Source organism: Equus quagga, chromosome 18 (assembly GCF_021613505.1).
Source record: "Equus quagga isolate Etosha38 chromosome 18, UCLA_HA_Equagga_1.0, whole genome shotgun sequence".
Taxonomy (NCBI): domain Eukaryota; kingdom Metazoa; phylum Chordata; class Mammalia; order Perissodactyla; family Equidae; genus Equus; species Equus quagga.
This window is the reverse complement of record NC_060284.1, coordinates 26,894,205-26,914,793: the sequence shown is the minus strand read 5'-3', so window position 1 is coordinate 26,914,793 and position 20,589 is coordinate 26,894,205. Positions and strand designations below refer to the sequence as shown.

Genomic DNA, 20,589 nt, shown 5'->3' with positions numbered 1-20,589 from the left:
GGGGAGAAGAAGAAGAAGAAGAAGAAAAAAAAAACCCAGTATGGTACTGGCACAAAAAGAGACACACAGATCAATGGAACAGAATCGAGAGCCCAGAAATAAACCCAAACATCTATGGACAGCTAATTTTCGACAAGGGAGCCAAGAACATACAATGGAGAAAGGAAAGTCTCTTTGATAAATGGTGCTGGGAAAACTGGACAGCCACGTGCAAAAGACTGAAAGTAGACTATTATCTTACACTATACACAAAAATTAACTCAAAATGAATTAAAGTCTCAAATGTAAGACCTGAAACTATGAAACTTCTAGAAGAAAACACAGGGAGTATGCTCTTCAACATCCATCTTAGCAGCATATTTTCAAGTACCATGTCTGACTTGGCAAGGGAAAAAATAGAAAGAATAAACAAATGGGACTACACCAAACTAAAAAGCTTCTGCACAGCAAAGGAAACCATCAACAAAATGAAAAGACAACCTAACAATTGGGAGAAGATATTTGCAAACCAAATATCTGACAAAGGGTTAATATCCAAAATATATAAAGAACTCATACATCTCAACAATAAAAAAACTAACAACCCAATTAAAAAATGGGCAAAAGATCTGAACAGATATTTCTCCAAAGAAGATATACAGATGGCCAACAGGCACATGAAAAGATGTTCAACATGACTAATTATCAGGGAAGTGCAAACCAAAACTACAATGAGATATCACCTCACATCCATCAGCATGGCTATAATTAAGAAGACAGGAAATAATGTGTTGGAGAGGATGTGGAGAAAACAGAACTCTCATATATTGCTGGTGGGAGTGCAAACAGATGCAGCCACTATGGAAAACAGTATGGAGATTCCTCAAAAAAATTAAGAATAGGATGACCATACAATTCAGCTATTCCACTGCTGGGTATTTAGCCAGAGAATGTGAAAACACAAATGCATAAAGATACATGCACCACTATGTTCACTGCAGCATTATTCACAATAGCCAAGACTTGAAAGCAACCTACGTGCCCATGAAGGGATGAATGAATAAAGACAATGTGGCATATACACACAATGGAATACTACTTGGCCATAAAAAAGGATGAAATTCGGCATTTTGTGACAACACGGATGGACCTTGTGGGTATTAAGTGAAGCGAAATAAGTCAGAGGGAGAAAGTCAAATACCATATGATCTCACTCATAAATACAAGATAAAAATAACAACAAACAAACACACAGACACAGAGATTGGATTGGTGGTTACCAGAGGGGAATGGGGGAGGGAAGAGGGTGAAAGGGGTAATTAGGCACATGTGTATGGTGACGGATTGTAATTAGTCTTTGGGTGGTAAACATGACGGAATCTATACAGAAATTGAAATATAATGATGTATACCCAAAATTTATATAATGTTATAAACCAATGTTACAATAAAAAAATAAAATAAAATAAAGTGAAATGAAAAAAAAAAGGTGAGCCAGTAAATAAGCAATGTGTATTAGCTAAAAGCACCTGCCACAATCTTCCTAGTGTTGGAGAAAAAGGCTGTGGTTTCACCTCTACCCTCCAAATTGCACACCAAATTGTCTCGTGGCCTCTCTAACTGGAAACATATAAAGAAGGAAATTCTGGGAAGCATAGTTCATCCTAGCCAAGCTGAAACATTACAAAGCCACCAGAATCCATCCTTCTCAAGCTGGCACCCACACATCTCATTAAGTCATACTTAATTATCAAATGGACACAATAACAAAGGCAAGCTTCTGCCCAACACGATAAACTAACTCCTATACAACAAATATGCTAACCCTTTCCCTAAGAGGATATGAAGTCTCTTGTTTTGTCTTTGGGTGATATTCATTGTTCTTCAAATTGATTCATACTCCCCCCTTTGGTAACCTGTAACTTAAATGCGGAGATGTAAAGTTATCTATTACTAACACGTCTTCTATTAGATGGTAGGGGAATGAGACAGTGGAAAAAACCCAAAAATATTTAGTTAATATATATACAAACATTCATGTAAAAAGGAAAGTTAATTTCTTTATATCATAGCTACCACAGTGCTCATTTCTGTAACTGGTCACCTGGTCATAGCTGGCATTTAAAACTACACTTTCCCACTACCATTCCATATTCCCTTTGCCCTCAGCAAGTATCTCTGCTGTTTGTAGTTCTTTATCTGGTAGGGTAGCCCAAACTTTCATTCTGGAAGAATCTGGGCCATTATCAGTGCTAATTTGGGTTGTTAGTTTTCCATTGATTTTAATCATAGGACACAGGAGTATTGCACTCCAGATGTATTCCTCATTAACCACATTACATAGTACCAACCCAATTTCCCCTGGATAGTCAGGCTCAATCTACAATTCTCCTTCTTTGCCTGTTGATTTACAAAGTGGCCAGAAGAAGACAGTCTCAACTTCCAGTTCAACGGAATCATTATTGTGTTCCCAGGTGGAAGCATTCTTCTCTTTGGACCTAAGGCCTCTAGATCAGAGGGACTAAACTTACATGGACAGGAAGAAAATTTTTGCTAGTGGATCACTATGAGTAATTGTATGTGGAGCCACTCCCATTTCCACATCTTGATTTCTGGAACCATGAATCCTAGTTACGGGAGAAATAGCACCATAAATCAAAAACTGACTTAGAGCATATACAGCCTCCTAGAGGACATTGCCCCAACCCCACAAGGCATTGCTACCTAGCTGGCGCTGTGAGTCTTCAAAAGGCCATTCCTGCATTCAAGCCAGCTGCTTCAGGATGATAGGACACACGGTAAGACCAGTAAAGTCATGAGCATGGGCCCACTGCTGTACTTCATCTGCTGTGAAGTGAGTTCCTTAGTCAGAAGTGATGCTGTGTGGAAAGGCGTTCTGTTAAGTCCACAGATGGTGGTTTTAGCAGAAACAGTAGGAGCAAGGAAGGCAAATCCACAAAAGTCTATTCCACTAACACAGCACTACGTTTCCCATGATGAAGTGGTCCAACGTAATTAACCTGCTACCAGGTAGATGGCTAGTTCTCTTGAGGAACGGTGCCATAGAGAAGTTTCAGTACCCAAATCCACCTCAGTGAGTGGGAGTCCATGTTGCTGAGCCAATGTATAACCTCCATCGCTGGCACCATGTCCCTTTTGTTCATGAACCAACATATAACTCCTAGTGGTTCTGCTTCCCTTATTGAACTGTCACTAATGAATTTGGTGCAGAGGAATAGAATCTTAAGGATAGGTTCTCTGAACTGGTTCTGGGTTATCTGGAATTGCTTCTCTCATATTACTTTTATACTGTAATTCTACACTTATATTTAAAACATTGAAATTACCAATACAAAATTGAATAAACTTTTTTATGACAAACACAAACAAGGGTATTCAGATTATACTTACTAAGGACTGAATCAACATATTAAGACAACTTTTCTGAATCTCAGGAGGTACATTTGCAAAACTTCTCTCAGACCAAAACCTTGCAAAATGCTTTACAATCCACCTGTAAAAATCAAAGAATCTCAAGTTAGAGAAATGAAAATATTTTTCTTTATAATATTCAATAATATCTGGGTTTGCAATGATATAAGTTGTACATATATACGTTTTGACTAACCCTTATAGTTAATTTTGTGAGCTCTATGATGGACTTAACTATGCTCCCTTTTCTGTAAGCATATATTTTAAATCCACTTTGGGTTATGTGCATGGATTTTAACATAAGTAACCATGGTTCAGCTAAAATAAAATGGATCTCAAGCATCTTGAGTAATATCTAAATTAATACTTCTTCTCAATTGTTGCAACTAGTTAAGCGTTAAGACATAGTGTATGCATTGTGCCCAAGAAAATCAGCCAAGTCTAAAATTTCCCAGAAAATTAGGAGAATGGAAGAACAAAATCCCTAAATTAATAATAACAGCACTACTTCAGATCACTTACTTCATGCAGTCAGCAAAAAGACTTTCCACTCCAGCTGAATGAGCAATAATCAGGCATTCTAGTACAGGTGCCAACCTTCTGGGAACAAGCTAAAATTGATAGAAAACAGTACATTCATTCTTTTTCAACTTACAGAGGCTAAAAGTATTTTGCTCATAAAGATGACCTGATTTATACATCTAAACTGCAGAATAAATATGTATAATTCAAAAGTCTGTTATTCTTTTAAAACCAAATATCACTAATAAACTTAGTTTTATAGAATAGCATTTGAGCTCTTTTAGCTGCCAAAATGCACACAATTTTTATTCTAATTTCATTTCACTTAAATTTTTTTTTAAGTAAAAATGGTATAATAATTTCTAGCACATCACATTGCAATACAACGATATGGTCTAATCTGCTTCTTAAAGGATAAATATAACTTTAAGTATATGTACATTGGGAGGTCCTACACTGACCTCAGATAAAATGATAGAATTTAGTTACATCATAATTATATAACGTATTTTTTTAAAAGCCCATATACGGAAGCAATAAACTAAATTAACAAATAAAACGAAGATACAAGTAGTGAAAAGAACTCACTGCTCTGGTGTTAAGCCTCTGTGCTACACACTGCCGGTGCCAAATACTTCCAGTTTGGGGACTATGTTCCTAAACACATCTATTACCCATTAGGGTGAATAAAGTTCAACTTCTCTTTGTACACATTCATTAGTTGTGATTTGTGGTTTAAAGACAGACAATCAGCCAATTTGTATATATAGTCTCTAAATACATACTGAAGATACCCTGCTCTCAGAGAAGAGCAAAAGCTTCTTTAGAAATGCCTCCAGCTTAGTCCTTGTAATGAAGTCAGTGATTCCAACTTTTTGGATTATGAATTGCTATTTATTTGATTTTCCTTTTTTTTTCTTTTTGAGGAAGATTAGCCCTGAGCTAACTACTGCCAATCCTCTTTTTGCTGAGGAAGACTGACCCTGAGCTAACATCCATGCCCATCTTCCTCTACTTTATACATGGGATGCCTACCATAGCATGGCGTGCCAAGCGGTGCCATGTCCGCACCCGGGATCCGACCCGGTGAACCCCGGGCTGCCGAGAAGCAGAAGGTGCGAACTTAACTGCTGCGCCACCAGGCCAGCCCCTTAATTTGATTTTCTAATACCCTTTTCCTAAAAGTGTTATATTAGTATTTAAGAAATTGAATGTAAATATTTTGCTTTGCAGATTAGCAATTTAGTTATTCCCTTTGAGATAATTAGAGGTGCTCCGAGTTGTCTTAAGATCAGAAATGGCTATCGCTATATAAATTATACAGTGATACTTCCACCAAGGTAAATAACTTGGTTTTCTGACCCACTTCAGATGAGAGTATCAAACTAGTAAGAGGGAAGAGACTACTGGTATAGACATACTTGACAACCTAAAAGCACCAGAAGTCTAAAGAACTGTAAAAGCAAACACAAGAGTTAAAAAGTCCAGTAGCCTAATTTTATTTAGGAATAACCAGCCCTCTACAACACAAACTCAACTAATTGACATATAACTTAAGAATAATTTCCACTGAAAAGTTATTACAATACAAACTAATTTGCTGCTTAAAACAGAAACTGGCAAACTATAGCTTGTGGACCACATCTAGCCCCCACTGTTCTTGTGAATAGTCCTATTGGAACACTGCTATGCTGTTCTATTTCCGGGTTGCCTACAGCTGCTTTTGCTCTACCATAGCAGAGTTGAGTAGTTGCGATTGAAATCATATGGTTCACGAAGCCTAGAATATTTACTATCTGGCCTTTTATAAAAAAAGTTTACCGACCCCAGCTTAAAGGGTTAACTTGAGCTTTATGAGAATTTTATTCATACAGAAATGTTGAAACCCAAGTGTTTTTGTAATAAGAGGACTGACCTTTAGTCATTTTCAAAACCTGTTTGTAGAATTTGGGACGATATATATTTAAATCATTACCTAAAATACATTTTCAAATCAGTGACAAAAAATAAACAATGTAAAGCCTACTGTAATCCTGTAAGTGAATTCCAAAAATTTTAATCATGTAAAAGGCAAGATTGTAAAGTTAATGAAATGACTGAAGCTAGCTTGGCAGGAGTTCCAGGGCCAGTTACCCATTACATTATACCTAAATTTGTATACTGCGGAGTGTATATTATAGGCTTACTGCATTTAAGTCACTGCCAAGAAACTGCATGATTGAGATGCAGAAGTTTAAAAACCTATATTTAAAGATATATTCATAAAAATACATAAAGCAAAAAATTTAAAGATCAGGTCAATAAAAACAGAAACTGTTCTCCAAATATCTGTTGCCACAATAATATGGACTATATTAAAATAAGTAAAATAAAGTGAAAAAAGTTTTCAACGAAACACCATATTGATAATTTTTTTAAATTTCACTTTCTGTTGTTTTAATGGCAACAAAGATGTCTTTTGTGTCTTAAAAATTAAGTGGATTATTGAAAGTAAAATATGAAAAAGCTACATATAACCTATGTATATTCATGAACATACTAAAAAATAGAGGCAATGGTCTGAAGACTATCCATAAAAGAGATTATTTTTTAAGTGTTAAATGTAATTGGTTCAACCACACTGTGTCAAATTCCCCTCTTTTCCATTCCTAATGACATTATAGGCAAATTCCAGTACCTTTGGTATTGAAATTCAGTATAGCACTGTCTAAACACCTATCTTATAACTGACATGTCTTTCCCTCCTCCATCACTGACTACAATTCTAGCTGGAGATCTGGAATAGGGAGTAGAGCATGGGTTGGTCTCCCGCTCCTCAATTTCCTGGGTCTAACTCCTGTAGAAGAGGGCTAGGGAGGGCCTTGGTCACCTTATGAAACTAACCAAAGACCCAGGTGGCAGCAGGGAGATGGCCTGGACTTTGCTCTAATTCAGATGTTAGTGGCCTTTGCTGAAGTGATGGCCCTTTTAGTGGCAGCATGAACTTCACCCTAGGATCTTGGTAGATAAAGATTCTTCCAGTGCTTCATGATGCACAGTGCCTCCCTTGGAAGAACACAGTGTCATTTGGCCCTGTATCAGTCTTCTGTGATTGCCTGGAACCACTAAGGTCTTCCTCCTTCCTTGCATACCACGCATAACTGGGGTGTGGAGTAGACTCCCTGTACTTCTTCCTGTATATGACAAAAACTATTGTGCCTAATCACCAGGCCAGTACTGGCTTCTCCAGCAAGCCTCCTCCTCTTAGAAATCTCCACGTTCAAATGTACTCTCACTGGTTTCTGAGGCATACTCCAGGCTCCTCCAAGAAATCTCTTACCACTTTTCTTCTTTAATGGAAGCTCCAAAGTGGGCTGGTTTTACAGATATAGTAGATGTCCATCTAGGGCATGAGAGGATATTATCTCCTCATTGCAGACACCCCCTATCTTTAATCTTTATTTGGGAGATGGTTGGATCTCCCTCTTAACTTTCACTTAGCTGGAAAGATGGGGGAAGCAGATGAAAAAGAAGGAAAATCTTTCCCCAGAATTCTTCACTTTCTACAAAGCTGAGAACACTACGGACTGCCCTCTTTCTTCTAGTGCCCTTCCTTACAGAGGCTGGAATGGATGGTGGATTAAAGGTAGCGGAGGAGCTTAACTGTTCTCAGTAAACCCTAAGGGGGGTGGTAGTGGTGGTGGTGCTGGATCCAGCTGTTCATGGCTCTGTTTTAACACAGAGGATGCTTCCTCAGCTACAACTTATAGAGAGGTAGGAAAAGTCCTACCAAACACAAAAATCTCAGTTTAAATGTTATTAAAATTACGTAATTACAATTCATATAACACATATTGTTGCCTCAAGTATCCAATAAGAGAGGAATATTGATGTAAACAATTCTTTTAAGATTTGTTTTTTGTTGATTATAAAAGTAATACAGGATCACTGTAGAAAATGTGTAAAAGCATAAATAAGAAAATTAAAAAATAACCTGCAGTTACAGAGTAAGTTAAAACAATGGAGAATTTAAGAATAATATACAAAATGGCATCTGTACAAATGCACAGTATAGGATCTTTCTTTAGACAATAAATTTATGTTTGTGTGAACTAAAATTAAAAAGTCAATATTCATACTCCACCTGGGGAGACAGGTAGACGAGAACATGTTCCACCCCAAGCACACGCTATGAGAAGTGGTAGAAAGGAGGAACATACTTTCACGGGAAAAGAATCGATGAAGCACTGTGATAAACACACTTTCATAAACGGAGAAGGTAACTTTGGTTCCTGACTTCCTTTCTCTTAGTTCTAAACCCTGAGTCCCAGCTACACACTCCATCTTTGAATTATAGCAGATACTCCTATATCCTTTCAATAACCCCCCAACCTCAATTTTATTTTACTTAAAATGATCTAAATTAATTTCTATTTTTTACAAGCACATCATATAAGTTATTTCTCACCTAGAGTTCCCATTAGTTAAACTGACAATATTTTTAAGATTTAAAGCACTATTTACTATCAGAGGGAAAAATCTAGTAGGTAATAAGGGGTGACTTTAAGTACTGGGTGAAAGATTTCTGAGACTCAATAATTACCTTCTGAAAGAAATTACAGTAATCTCTTCTTAAAATATAGATTGCTACTTCTTTTAATCCTTCTAATCCATACATATCAGCCATGTTGAGTATCTGTCTAAAATAAAAACAGATACACTGTTAATTCTCAAATTTAAAAACCAAGGCATAATACACAGCAATTTCCTAATAATACGTAATCTGTTTAGAAAAAAGAATAATATGAATTATTTTAATTCTAACATAATATTCTTTATGTCCTATATAATACTCATTATGGATTATAAAAAGGACATAGGCCAAAAGTTGAAAGCACTGTCACATGATTTAATTAGTAAAGAATAACAAGAAATGAATTTGGAGATGTTTCAATCAAATTCTCCTCATATTCTCAGTGAAATATACAGCAAAGTCCAGGAAACTGCTTCAAAGACTGTAAAAGTTACAAAACTCTTTGCAATCAATTTGCATAATAAAAATTTGAGAGGAGGGAAAATAATTGATGCTTACCATATGGAAAATGCCTATAAATGACCCTAAAATTGAAAACTGCATCCAAAGACTCAAAGGGTTTCTGTTGTTTCTTTCTTTTGGCAAGTATTTCTGAGCACCCATACATATTTTAGGTACTTAGGGAAGCTACAAGCCATGAGAGCATGATAAAATTTCATATAGATTTCCAGTGGGTAAAACTTCAGTACTTAATCCCTGTGATTCATGATACTTTCTCCCTCAAATCATATTTATTCAATTTGCAATGAAAGGAACCAATGAATATTTAAAATTAAAAGAGTAGCTTTCATTTGTCTCATGTTAGAATAGCATTAAAAGGAGAGGACTTCCAGAAAATTAGAAGAGCAAGGCAGAGGTCACTCCGAGGTAGGATTTTAGCAGCTTAAATAACATTTCAGCACAGAGCACTTAAGAATCACATGGTTGATGGTCTTTAGGATGCCTATATTCTTAAGTTAATTTTAAGATTTTCTTTTTCCACTTCTTTTGCTGTTTAAGAGAGATATCCTAAAATTATAAAACAAAGCAGTAAAATAATTGCTCAAAATTTGATAAAGGTTCAATCAATTTTATTTTATAAAAACCTGTCATTTATTTTCCAAAACAAATATAAAGTTTTTCTAACATAATTTAACTCTAATAAAGAGTTTTCTTAATCTTACGACTATGAGCTGCTAGATCATCTTTTCTTCTAAATACACAGACACTATTTTTGGATATTCCCAAAACATACACAAGATATGGCAAAATAGATAACAAACGTAAAGCTTCTACTTCATTCACACTTTGAAACACAGCTCAACAAAGCAGAAGCCACCAAATATTAATATTTTTACATTTTTAAAATCACTAAAAAGAAACACATACCCAACATTAGCTTTGTCTGGAAAGTCCAAGGTTCCTCCATATATAAAATGCATCATAACACTCATTTCTATATGGTTTATACTGAAAAATAAAAGAAAACTAAACTCAAATCCAGAAATAATTAAGGTTTAACTGATATCAATGATATATTCTATTTTCCCATAAACTTTTAGCAAGATAAAGTTTTTTGGGTTTTTTTTTTGAAGAAGATTAGCCCTGAGCTAACTACTGCCAATCCTCCTCTTTTTGCTGAGGAAGACTGGCCCTGAGCTAACATCCATGCCCATCTTCCTCTACTTTCTATGTGGGATACCTACCACAGCATGGTGTGCCAAGTGGTGCCATGTCCACACCTGGGATCCGAACCGGCGAACCCCGGGTCACCAAAGCGGAACATGTGCACTTAACCGCTGCGCCACTGGGCTGGCCCCAGCAAGATAAAGTTTTAATCTCAGTTTTAATCTCTAACATCCATGCAGGTTATGCCATTAATTTACCATGAAGTATAACTACAGCTATGGATTTTTACATAAGTTATAAAATGTTATTAGTATATTATCAAACCATTGATTACTTGTTGAACATCTTCTATAATAAACTTTCAGAGTTAGAAAGGACCTTAGAGATCATAGCGCAACCTCTGTCTCATTAAGAAATTCTCTCCTCAGCATCTTTGACAAAAGGCCTCCGATCTTGCTTAAAGCCTCAGATGGACGACTCTATTCACTAGAAAGATTCTTGTTATGCTGCACGGATTTCTTAATTTGTAATACCTATCCAGTGGCTCTAGCTTGGCCAATGTTCTCGTTATACAGATTAAAAAGTAAAAAGAAGACTTAAGAAGGAGTCTGGAGTGATAATCTTATGTCCCACTGACTACTGGATCCTAAACTCCGAATTCACGACCTCCTTCCTCTTCCCCCCCTTTCTCAACACTTCAAATTCGATCTTCTTTCAATTATTCCTGTTTTGTTCATAGCACTGTTACAGGATTTTTCGCATTTTGACCTACTATTTCTGTACCAAGGGGAGTGAATTATCTGGTTCAATCAGATGACAACAACCACTAGTCGTAGGCAGGAGCAAGTTGAGATGAGGGGTAATTTGATTTCTTTTCTCTTTTCTTCTGGGCTGAACCAGTAGGAAGAGGTGATGGGGAAGAAGGCATCTGCTATCCTGATTCAGACTTTCTTCCAGGTGGGCTGTCTCACAGGAGCCATAGTAAGCAAATCAACTTTGGCTCTTGCATTAAAGCACACTTTACTGCTTTAATAGTTTTTATCAATAATAAAGGAAATGTTTTTTACTTCATCTGCTGATTCTTTTGTCTTATTTTGAATAGAATAAAGCACATTATTTACTGGACCCCCCTCAAAATTCTAACAGCAAATAGATTACCATCTAGATACCTAAATCATAGCCTGAGGTTCATCTCAATGCACTCCCTCTCTATATCCCGTCATTTATACCTTCAAAAATTTCTTGAATTCAGCCTCTGCTGTCTATTTCCCCTCTCACTGACCTGGTTTAGCCTCTCATTTTCTCTCATCTGTACCATGACGGTATTCTCTCATTCAGGTTTCCTGCCTGAAATAATCTCCTTGCATCCCATTTCCCATACTGCTGTTAGAGTGACTTGGCTAAAATGTAAATCTGATATAGTCCACCACTTTGAAAAGCCTTCAATAATTCTCCATAGCCCATAGCAAAAAAAGCCCAAATTCCTTCGCTTGGTGTACAATGTTCTTTATCACCTGACCTCTGGTTCTCCCTCCCTAGCAGCTGTTCCAAGATAAATGAACTACTCATTTCCTATACCTGAACTCCTTATAATTCCTTATACATCCATGCCTGTTCACTCTGCTTAAAATGCTCTCCCTCTCTACTTACTTCATCTTTCAGACACAGACATGTGGCTCCTCATCTCTGATTGCTTCCTTAATACCTTCAAGGCATAAAACAAATCACTGAATGTTAAACATAGTAATAACTAACACCTATTGAGCTCTTATTACGAGCCAATCACTAAACTAATAAGCATTTTGAATGCCATCAGCTCATTTAATCATCATAACAACTCAACAGTAGATACTATTATTAGTCTCATTTTACAGACAAAAAATTGCAATTAACTCACCTGCCCAAGGTCAAATGGCCTGTGATGCACTGGAATTTAAATCCAGGTAAACTGACTGCAAAGCTCGGGCTCTTAAGTAGCACACTATATATTCTTCCATTATCACATTGATCAAGCTGACTTGTAATAGCTTTGTTTACATGTTTGTTTCTCCTTCTAGACTGAGTTCTGTAAGGGCAGGGTTTGCATCTTACTTATCCTTGCATCCCTAGTAGCAGTAGAATGTCAGCAATGATTCAATACTCCCAGGATGAGAATTTCCTTTCCCCACATAATACCGGAGCTCTGCAGTGGAATCAGGGTGGGGACAGTCTGAAAATCACCACCCCCCCAGCCCCCACTCCGACCTGGCAGATTTGTAAGGATAGTATCTAATAGCTGCTAAAGGAACAAAGAAAGGAAGCCAAGAAGAAAAGAAATGGAGTCCCACAGGGTAGGACTTAGAAAGGTGTTGCTTTGATTCTATGCTCTTAAATAATATATGCTCAATAAATGCTTGATGAATGTTTAATGACTCACTTCCTAAGGCACTTTAGCATCTTTCCAAACCTTCAGAGGAACACTGAGTAGAAAATATAGAACATTTTTCAATTAACTTAATAAACATTTACTGGCCCCTACTATGGCTAAGTAGTGGTTTCTGCTAATTCAAAACTGCATGTCTTTAATACTTAGGAAAAAAGTCAAATCTCTAAATATTCACATTTATATACTATGGATATGACAAGATTTGATCTCAGAATAATTACGCCATGTTATTTATAGTCGGTTAATCTAAAACACTAGCATAATTATTATAATGTATACTATTCCACACACTTTTCCTCAAAATTTCAAGAGCCATGTTATTGAGAATTGGTCATTATATGGAAAGAATAGTTTAAGACTTGACACATTTAAACAAAAGATAATAATGACAATAAAAACAAAAGTAGTTTTATTAAAAGAAATAGCAAAATCTAGACATTTGAGCATATATATCAATATATATATGATAGCTATAAAAACAGCAAGAAACCGTTTTCCTGCTGTCTTGACAAATGTTTTACTAAACTGCATTCTCATTATTGTGTTGTAAGTCATTTTTATTTTTACTAAGTGTTTATAAAGATATGATCAACTGACCTAGAAAAAGAACAAATTACTCCAATAGTCTGTAGTTTAAGTGAAAAGATTTAAAGCACTATTCCCATGTAAATGTAATCAGAATAAAAGCTTGTAGGAGATGAGGGGCTGGCCTGGTGATATAACGGTTGGGTTTGGCTTGCTCCAGTTTGGCAGCTCAGGTTTGCAGGTTCGGATCCTGGGTGCAGACCTATACCACTCATGAAGCCATGCTGCAGCAGTGACCCACACACAAAATAGAGGGAAGACGGTACAGATGCTAGCTCAAGGCCAATCTCCCTCACAAAAAAAAAAAAAAGCTTGTAGGAGATGAAAACAGTGCATAAACTCAGTTAGAAAAAAGAAAAACCTATGAGAGGACAGAGTTCTGAGATCAGAGAATGAACATGCACCTTGTCTACTAAAATCTCTGTGCTTTATGTGTGCTTCCTAAAGTTTCAAGTTCCTATGCGTGTGGGCTAAGGTAACATATGGAAATCATTCATTCATTTATTTGTTCACTCACATTCAATATTTATTGAATGATAAGCTCTGGACTCTGACTTATATCTGGAGGATACAAGAAGCTTCCATTCTAGAGAGAGGACATGGACAATAAACAGTATGTAAACAAATACATAAACAAGATAATTTTAATAGTGAAAAGTGCCATGAAGACAATACAACAGGATAACATAAAAGAGAGTAACTGGAGAGTTGGGCTGTAGCTACTTCAGGTGGGGTAGTCTGGGAAAAGCCCAGATGCCAAATCATATAGAGTCTTGTAGGTTATGGTAAAGATTTGGGTTTAATTTTAATTGTGATGAGAAGGCATTAAAGGATTTTAGTTAGAAGAGAAATATGATCTGACTTATATTTCAAAAGATCATCCTGAAGGTTCAGAAGTTCAGAATCCCAGGAATCTCCCAAGGGAGACGAAAAAATCCAAATTTATGCTCCAAAGCACCAAGCCACCACTGAAAGATTTCTATTTACATAAAATGGAAATACGTGGGGCTTCTTTACAGAATTATTGGCTGTGGTTTAATTTCCACTATAAGATGTCAAAACTTCCCCCTTCTTCCACCAGAACAAAACTTCCTTCCTACTATACCCTTCCACCTCCCAACTCTGGGGCATGGATGGAACTAGGATTACAGGGCTCTACCATTCCTACCCCAACTTACTGAACACTGTCCCTGTTGAAAAATATCATTCCCATTACGTCTTTGAGTTACCAACTCATCAAAAACGCTGTGGTTCTTTTCTGTAAAGACAGACAGGATTTCATTCTAATCTATTGCAGAAAACATCCTGCAGACATGCAACAGTGGCACAGTTCCAAAAGAGGCTGCTGACCAAGCGAAGCAGGCAATGCCGTTCTGGTACTGGTAATGGCCCTCACTTGAACCCATTTGTCTCTAGAAAATGGGAACAATCTAATTTAGAGAAAGAAATAAAAAGACAAATATTAATGAGCACTGCATACTATGTACCAAGCACTGCGCCAGGTTCTTTCCTCATTGTATCTCATTAAATCCTTTCAACAACCTTAGGAAGCTCAGGGAAGGTAAGCAACGTTCCTAAAGTTATGCAACAAGTTTGGATTGGACGTAAGACAGCCTCTAAGGACATCAGTATATTTCTACTATACCACACTATCCATGGAAACATCTACCCAGGTTTACAATATAAACTAATATGAAAATAGAATTTGTTTTACAGATAACTTTGTTACAATATAAAAATTCCTAAAAGAAGTGATTTCTTAAAAAGTAAAATTCCTAAATCCCTTTTAGCCTTCCTACAGCTTTACATGCCATGATACTAATACTACTTTAAGTGGTAATTTGAGACAGTCAATTTGATATGAGATATAAGAGGAAAAAGCAAAATATATTGTGTGATAATAATAATAAAGGATGTAGATAAAACCCAGTATCCATCAGCAGATACTTTCTTCTTTCATTTAGTGTTAGAAAATCTTGTTTGTCATGCCAGGCAAAAGAGTCAAACCAAATAGAAATGTATCCTCATTTCCAATGCGCTAGCATTAGAAGTGAATAAATCGATTAGGAGTGAGCCTGCTCTGCTGATACAGCAGCTGTGGGTAAGGTGAACCAGTAGGCAGCAGAGCCTTGCTTACCACAACAGAAGTGAAGGGAAAATACTATAAGAGTGAGCCTGGTCATTGCTGGCACTACTACAATGTACAGAGTCCTTATTTGGATGACACTATAAAACAAATTTCGCTACTTCTACTTGGCTTTCCCTTGAACAGGCTACTAGACGTATTAGTAGTCAAGCCATACTACAAGAGGAGAAATTTATCCATTACCTCCATCATAATCAAAGACGGAAAACTGCAGTTGAGGAAGTAGAGACCAGTAGCTGATGACACTACTCCTTTCTTGCCTACTGATCTCTTAACAAATAGACTTCATTTTTAAAAGCCTGTGTGTTTTGACTGTTTAATCTGATTGCTCATGAGGGTTGATTAAGGATTGCCTTTATTCCTATAGCTAAACTCAGAGGTCATCTTGAACAACATAAAACAGATCAAAGTGGAGCAGCTCTGGGTGATGAGGTGCCCCTTCCCAACAGCCTTCCGCTCAGATCCCAATCCCACACCATATGTTCCCTAACATGCCTGTCAGGAACTTTAGGGTCCTACGGGATAAAGTTTGAAAATCACTGATTTAAACAGTGGAGAAGAGCAGTCTGAGCTAGCTCAAGAGCACATCCCAATGGGAAACTTAATTTCTTGTGACTGTGGTGGAATGGACTCTGAATTAAGAATCAACAAACGTGATTTATATTCAGCATAAGCACTAATTTACCAGTGCTTGTCCCTGGGAAGATATTTAACTTACGTGACCTTGTTTTTATTCATCTGTAATATGGGAATACACCTGCTCTCTCAAAGACTGATTCTAAAAATTAAAGGGCATAGTAAATGTGGATGAAGTCTAGAAAATATATGGTGTTATTGCAAGGTAATATTACTGCTGAGGACAGAATCTATTTGGAGAGAGGAACAAAGGTATACATAATAGGTATCAGGTAGTAAAAACAGTTACTAAACCTACAAGGAGATAAGGTTCCTTCCAGGAAAAAATTAGGCATGTGCTTTCTGTAAATTACTTCCCCCTGCTGTGGAATAAGATCCCATAATCGTAACTTCTTTCGACCTTTATCTCACCACGCAGAATCACACAATTTTTAATAAATGCCAAAAAATTGCAGTATGAGTCAAACTAGTGTAATTTCATCATTTAAATTTTTGTTGCGTTCAGTTCTAATGAGAATAATTGACAGTTTTAAAAAATGATGTCTAAAACATCTGAAACACAGTCCCCAGACAGGTGTTCAAAATTACACCAAAATGATATTCCTAGGATTAGCACACTTAGATGCTGGTCTCTGATAGCACTATCCTTTTTCCTATATTCATTGGATATTTTAAACTCATCATAAAGGAAGAGGATACATACATATCAGTAGGATACATCTTTCAGGTTGTTTTTCAACAGTGATGATAAAATTTCACCAACTGATCCATCTACACATTACTTTTACTCACAGATGACAAATTCTTTAGCTTGGCATATAAAATCTTCCGCAATCAGAAACTACCTGGTTGCCAGAGGCAGAAGGTAGGGAGTTGGGTGAAACGGGTGAAGGTGGTCAAAAGGTACAACCAACCTTCCAGTTATAAGATAAATAAATCCTGGGGATGTGATGTACAGCATAGTAACTATAGTTAACATTGTGTATTGCATATTTGAAAGTTGCTAAGGAGTAGATCTTAAACATTCTTATCACAAGAAAAAACATTCTAACTATGTATAATGATAGATGTTATACTTGTTGTGGTAATCATTTCCCCAAATATACATGTATCAAATCATTATGTTGTACACCTAAAACTAATGTTACATGTCAATTATATCTTAACAACAAAAAAAATTTAAATAAATAAAAGAGGAGCTCAGACGGAAAAACAAAGTAACTTAGATGCAAATGTTACCTTTTTTTCTAAACAACACGAAAGCAGTTCATGTAATATTTTGAAGCTACATTAGTGGGAGACTGAAAAAACAGAAGAAAAACAAACTTTCCATGTGTATGTATTTTACGCATGTAGGGGACGAATTAGTTAAAGAGAAAGTTTATTTTAGTAGCAATATCAAGTAAAAACTTGGCAATTACATGCAATTTTACATCCTCCATTATTTTCTCTTTATTACTATTTCATTGGTCTAGTCTTTCTTGTTCTTTAAAAAGTACGCGGTAATAAAGGCATGCACACGATTCCACAGATATGTAACCGAATCAGTAACGGTGGCAGCTGTTGAAACTATATGCAAAAGATAGACTGCAACATACGTTGTGATATGTGTATTGAAACTGTGGTAGAATAACTAAACCATAACCCTCTAAAGGCCCTGGGATGAAAGGAAAGCATTTATGTCCTCTTGGATATGTGTTTCATTTCTATTAAATGAATAAACTATGAAAAAATAAAATAAAACCACATCACATTCTTATAAATGTTTCAAAATTCCATTTTTTACAGAGTGAAAAATTACAAAACAAAAAGCATTTGGGGATATTTTAGTTAGTAAGGGAACTAGATGGTCGTAACCTAGAAGGCTCAAGATTATAGGCCAGCATGACAAATAAATGGTCAGTAACAATTTATCAATACTTTCCATGTATCCACTGTTATGGAATTGCCACTATCACCATTCCACACCCAAGCCTCTGGCCAAGATTGACCCCATCAAGGAAACACCCATGGTCAGAATAAGTGAGGGCCAAGAGGCCCTTCAGAACTCCCAGGAAGGTGCTCTCTGGTGGCGCAGTGGTTAAGTTCATGCACTCTGCTTCGGCAACCTGGGCGTTCATGGGTTTGGATCCCAGGCACAGAACTACGCACTGCTCATCAAGCCATGCTGTGGTAGGCATCTCACATATAAAATAGAGGAAGATGGGCACAGATGTTAGCTCAGGGCTAATCTTCCTCAAAAAATAGAAAAAAGAACTCCCAGGCAATTTTCCTACTGAGAAAGCCCTCCCCTAGATTGATTCTCACACTGATTATCTGTGACCTAAAAACATTCCATTTCACCATTTAAGGAAGTAGTTCATCTCCTAATAACTGTCTCAGCAGTTTATATAAACTGCCACCAACTGTCTGGCCAGCAGCTCCTATTTAATAGTTCTGGTGTAGGTTTACCATCTCACTATCATAGGTCATTGAAATTTACACCCATACAAATTATTCTTTAAATAAAAGAAAGAAATGAAACTGCCTGCTACAGACTGAATATTTGTGTTCCCTCACCCACCCAAATTCATGTATTGAAGCCCTAAACGCCCAGTGTGGCTATATTTGGAGATGGGCCTTCTAAGGAAGTAATTAAGGTTAAACAAGGTAATAAGGGTGGCACCATGTCCTGATCTGATAGGATTAGCATCCTTATAAGAAGAAACACCAGAGAGCTCTCTCTCTTCCTCCTCCTTTCTTTCACCTCCCCACCCGCTAGGCCCCACGCACTGAGGAGAGGCCATTTGGGCACACAGGGAGCAGCGGCTGTCTGCAACCCGAGGGCCCAAGGTAAGAGCTTTCACCAGACACCAACCTGGCTGGCATCTTGATCTTGCAGAACTGTGAGAAAATAAACTTCTATTGTTTAAGCCCCAGTCTGTGGTATTTTGTTATAACAGTCTGAGAAGACTAATACACTATCTCTATTATTAAACGCTCCCTTCTACCTCTCATTCTCAGAAAATGTACTTTGTTGAATTCTACCACATGAAAAGCATTTCACTGAATGCACAGGAAAATCAGACTCATAAAAAGTGCTTTGCATGAAATATTTGCAATCCTTTGCGGTCAGGCTACCTTGTAAAAAGTATGCTTACCCTTGAAGAGTAACGTGCTCTTGGGAGCTTTCAGCCCAACAGCCACTCAGCATTGCAGCAAAATAACTCGATCTGGCACTTAAAATGGCTCTAAAAAGAAGATGGGGGAAAAAACACAGGTAAACATTTATGTACTAAGCAAAATGTAATTTTTTATGAAACTCTTCATACTTACCTGTAAAACATGATAACAATCTATTTGTCTTGTTTATATTCACTGGTAGGATTACTATAATAACAAAAATTATAAGCCTACATTTACACCTAAGTATTTTGATTGCTTGATTCAAACAGTAATTCCAACGTCCTTTTTATCTTTTAAAGTTTTTCTCTTGAAAGCTCTTTAATTTTTTTTTGCCTGCTTTTTCTCCCCCAATCCCCCCAGTACATAGCTGTATATTTTAGTTGTGGGTCCTTGTAGTTGTGGCATGTGGGACCCGGCCTCAATGTGGCCTGATGACCGGTGCCATGTCCACGCCCAGGATCCAAACCGGTGAAACCCTGGGCTGCCCAAGGTGGAGCTCGCGAACTCAACCACTCAGCCACGGGGCTGGCCCCGAAAGCTCTTTAATTTTAAAAACAGTTGAAACTATTTTGATGAGTAAGAGAGTAACAAATCATTTATGAATGGAGAAATAAAGACCAAAAGATGTTACTCAGCATCTTGAGAAAATATCAATAAGAAAGAGACTAGAACTCTAAAGGTCCTGAGTTCAAGTTCAGAACTCACCCTAATTATGGTCAAGAATGACTATATCTTAGGTTTGAGAAAATGACAGAAATTTTCTTTTGAATTTCCATTCTATCCTCACAAAAAAAATGTTAATTCATTCACTCTTTAATTCAAATATCTGTTGACTTTTATTCTGTGTTAGGCATTATTCTAGGTGCTGGGAATACAGCAGTAAATGAGATACAGAGAACAATGTTAAATTCTAGTGCAGGATGAGATGGAAGAGTGGAGGGGGAGAAGAGAAGGACAGTTCTGGCAATGGCTTACCAGGTTGTCTCAGACCAATCCTCTTGCTGAAAATAGCTAGAAAGATAATATACATAAAAGAAGAAGAAGGAAAGCATGATTTGAAGGCATCAGAAAGCTACCATGGTGGAAGCTTTTGAGACAAGTTATGAGAGAGAAGACGAAAGAGATGATCCAAGTGTTTGAGGCAATTTTTTCTATTGAGGCAACCGCAAAATCTGAAAGCAAAAACAATAGTTGAGAGGCTAAGAAGCTGAGAAGAGCTTCTGGCAATCCTCACAGGTTAGAGGCACACAAATGGGAATCTGGGGTCCTTCAAAGGGGGGAGAATCTGGTGGATATCCCAGGATTTCAGTTGAACTCTGAAGAACTATAGCCTAGGAAGAAGAATGAACGGGAGACACACAGCCCTTATTAGAAATGACATCCAGCTTTGAATCAGCTCAATCCGTAACTGAATCAAAGTGATCTGCATCTAGCCTAACTGCTGGCCAGAAGCAAAAGAAAACTCTGTCTTCATTAAAATAACATCACCCAGAGCGTCAAATTATTTCTATAAATTTT

General features: G+C 37.0%; 1 protein-coding gene across 4 annotated transcripts in view; it reads right to left on the bottom strand.

Annotated features, from left to right (window-relative positions):
* The window catches only part of BTBD8 (BTB domain containing 8), a 78,404-nt gene that overhangs the window by 24,316 nt on the left and 33,499 nt on the right, over positions 1-20,589 (bottom strand). For all 4 annotated transcript variants that reach the window (XM_046645886.1, XM_046645883.1, XM_046645885.1 and 1 more), the window contains 5 exons: positions 19,047-19,136; positions 9,875-9,955; positions 8,516-8,612; positions 3,934-4,022; positions 3,391-3,493 (listed from right to left, as the gene is read on the bottom strand). In XM_046645886.1, coding sequence (XP_046501842.1) covers positions 3,391-3,493; positions 3,934-4,022; positions 8,516-8,612; positions 9,875-9,955; positions 19,047-19,099 — 423 coding nt within the window. In that variant the 5' untranslated portion in view covers positions 19,100-19,136. The remainder of the gene's footprint in view (positions 1-3,390; positions 3,494-3,933; positions 4,023-8,515; positions 8,613-9,874; positions 9,956-19,046; positions 19,137-20,589) is intronic.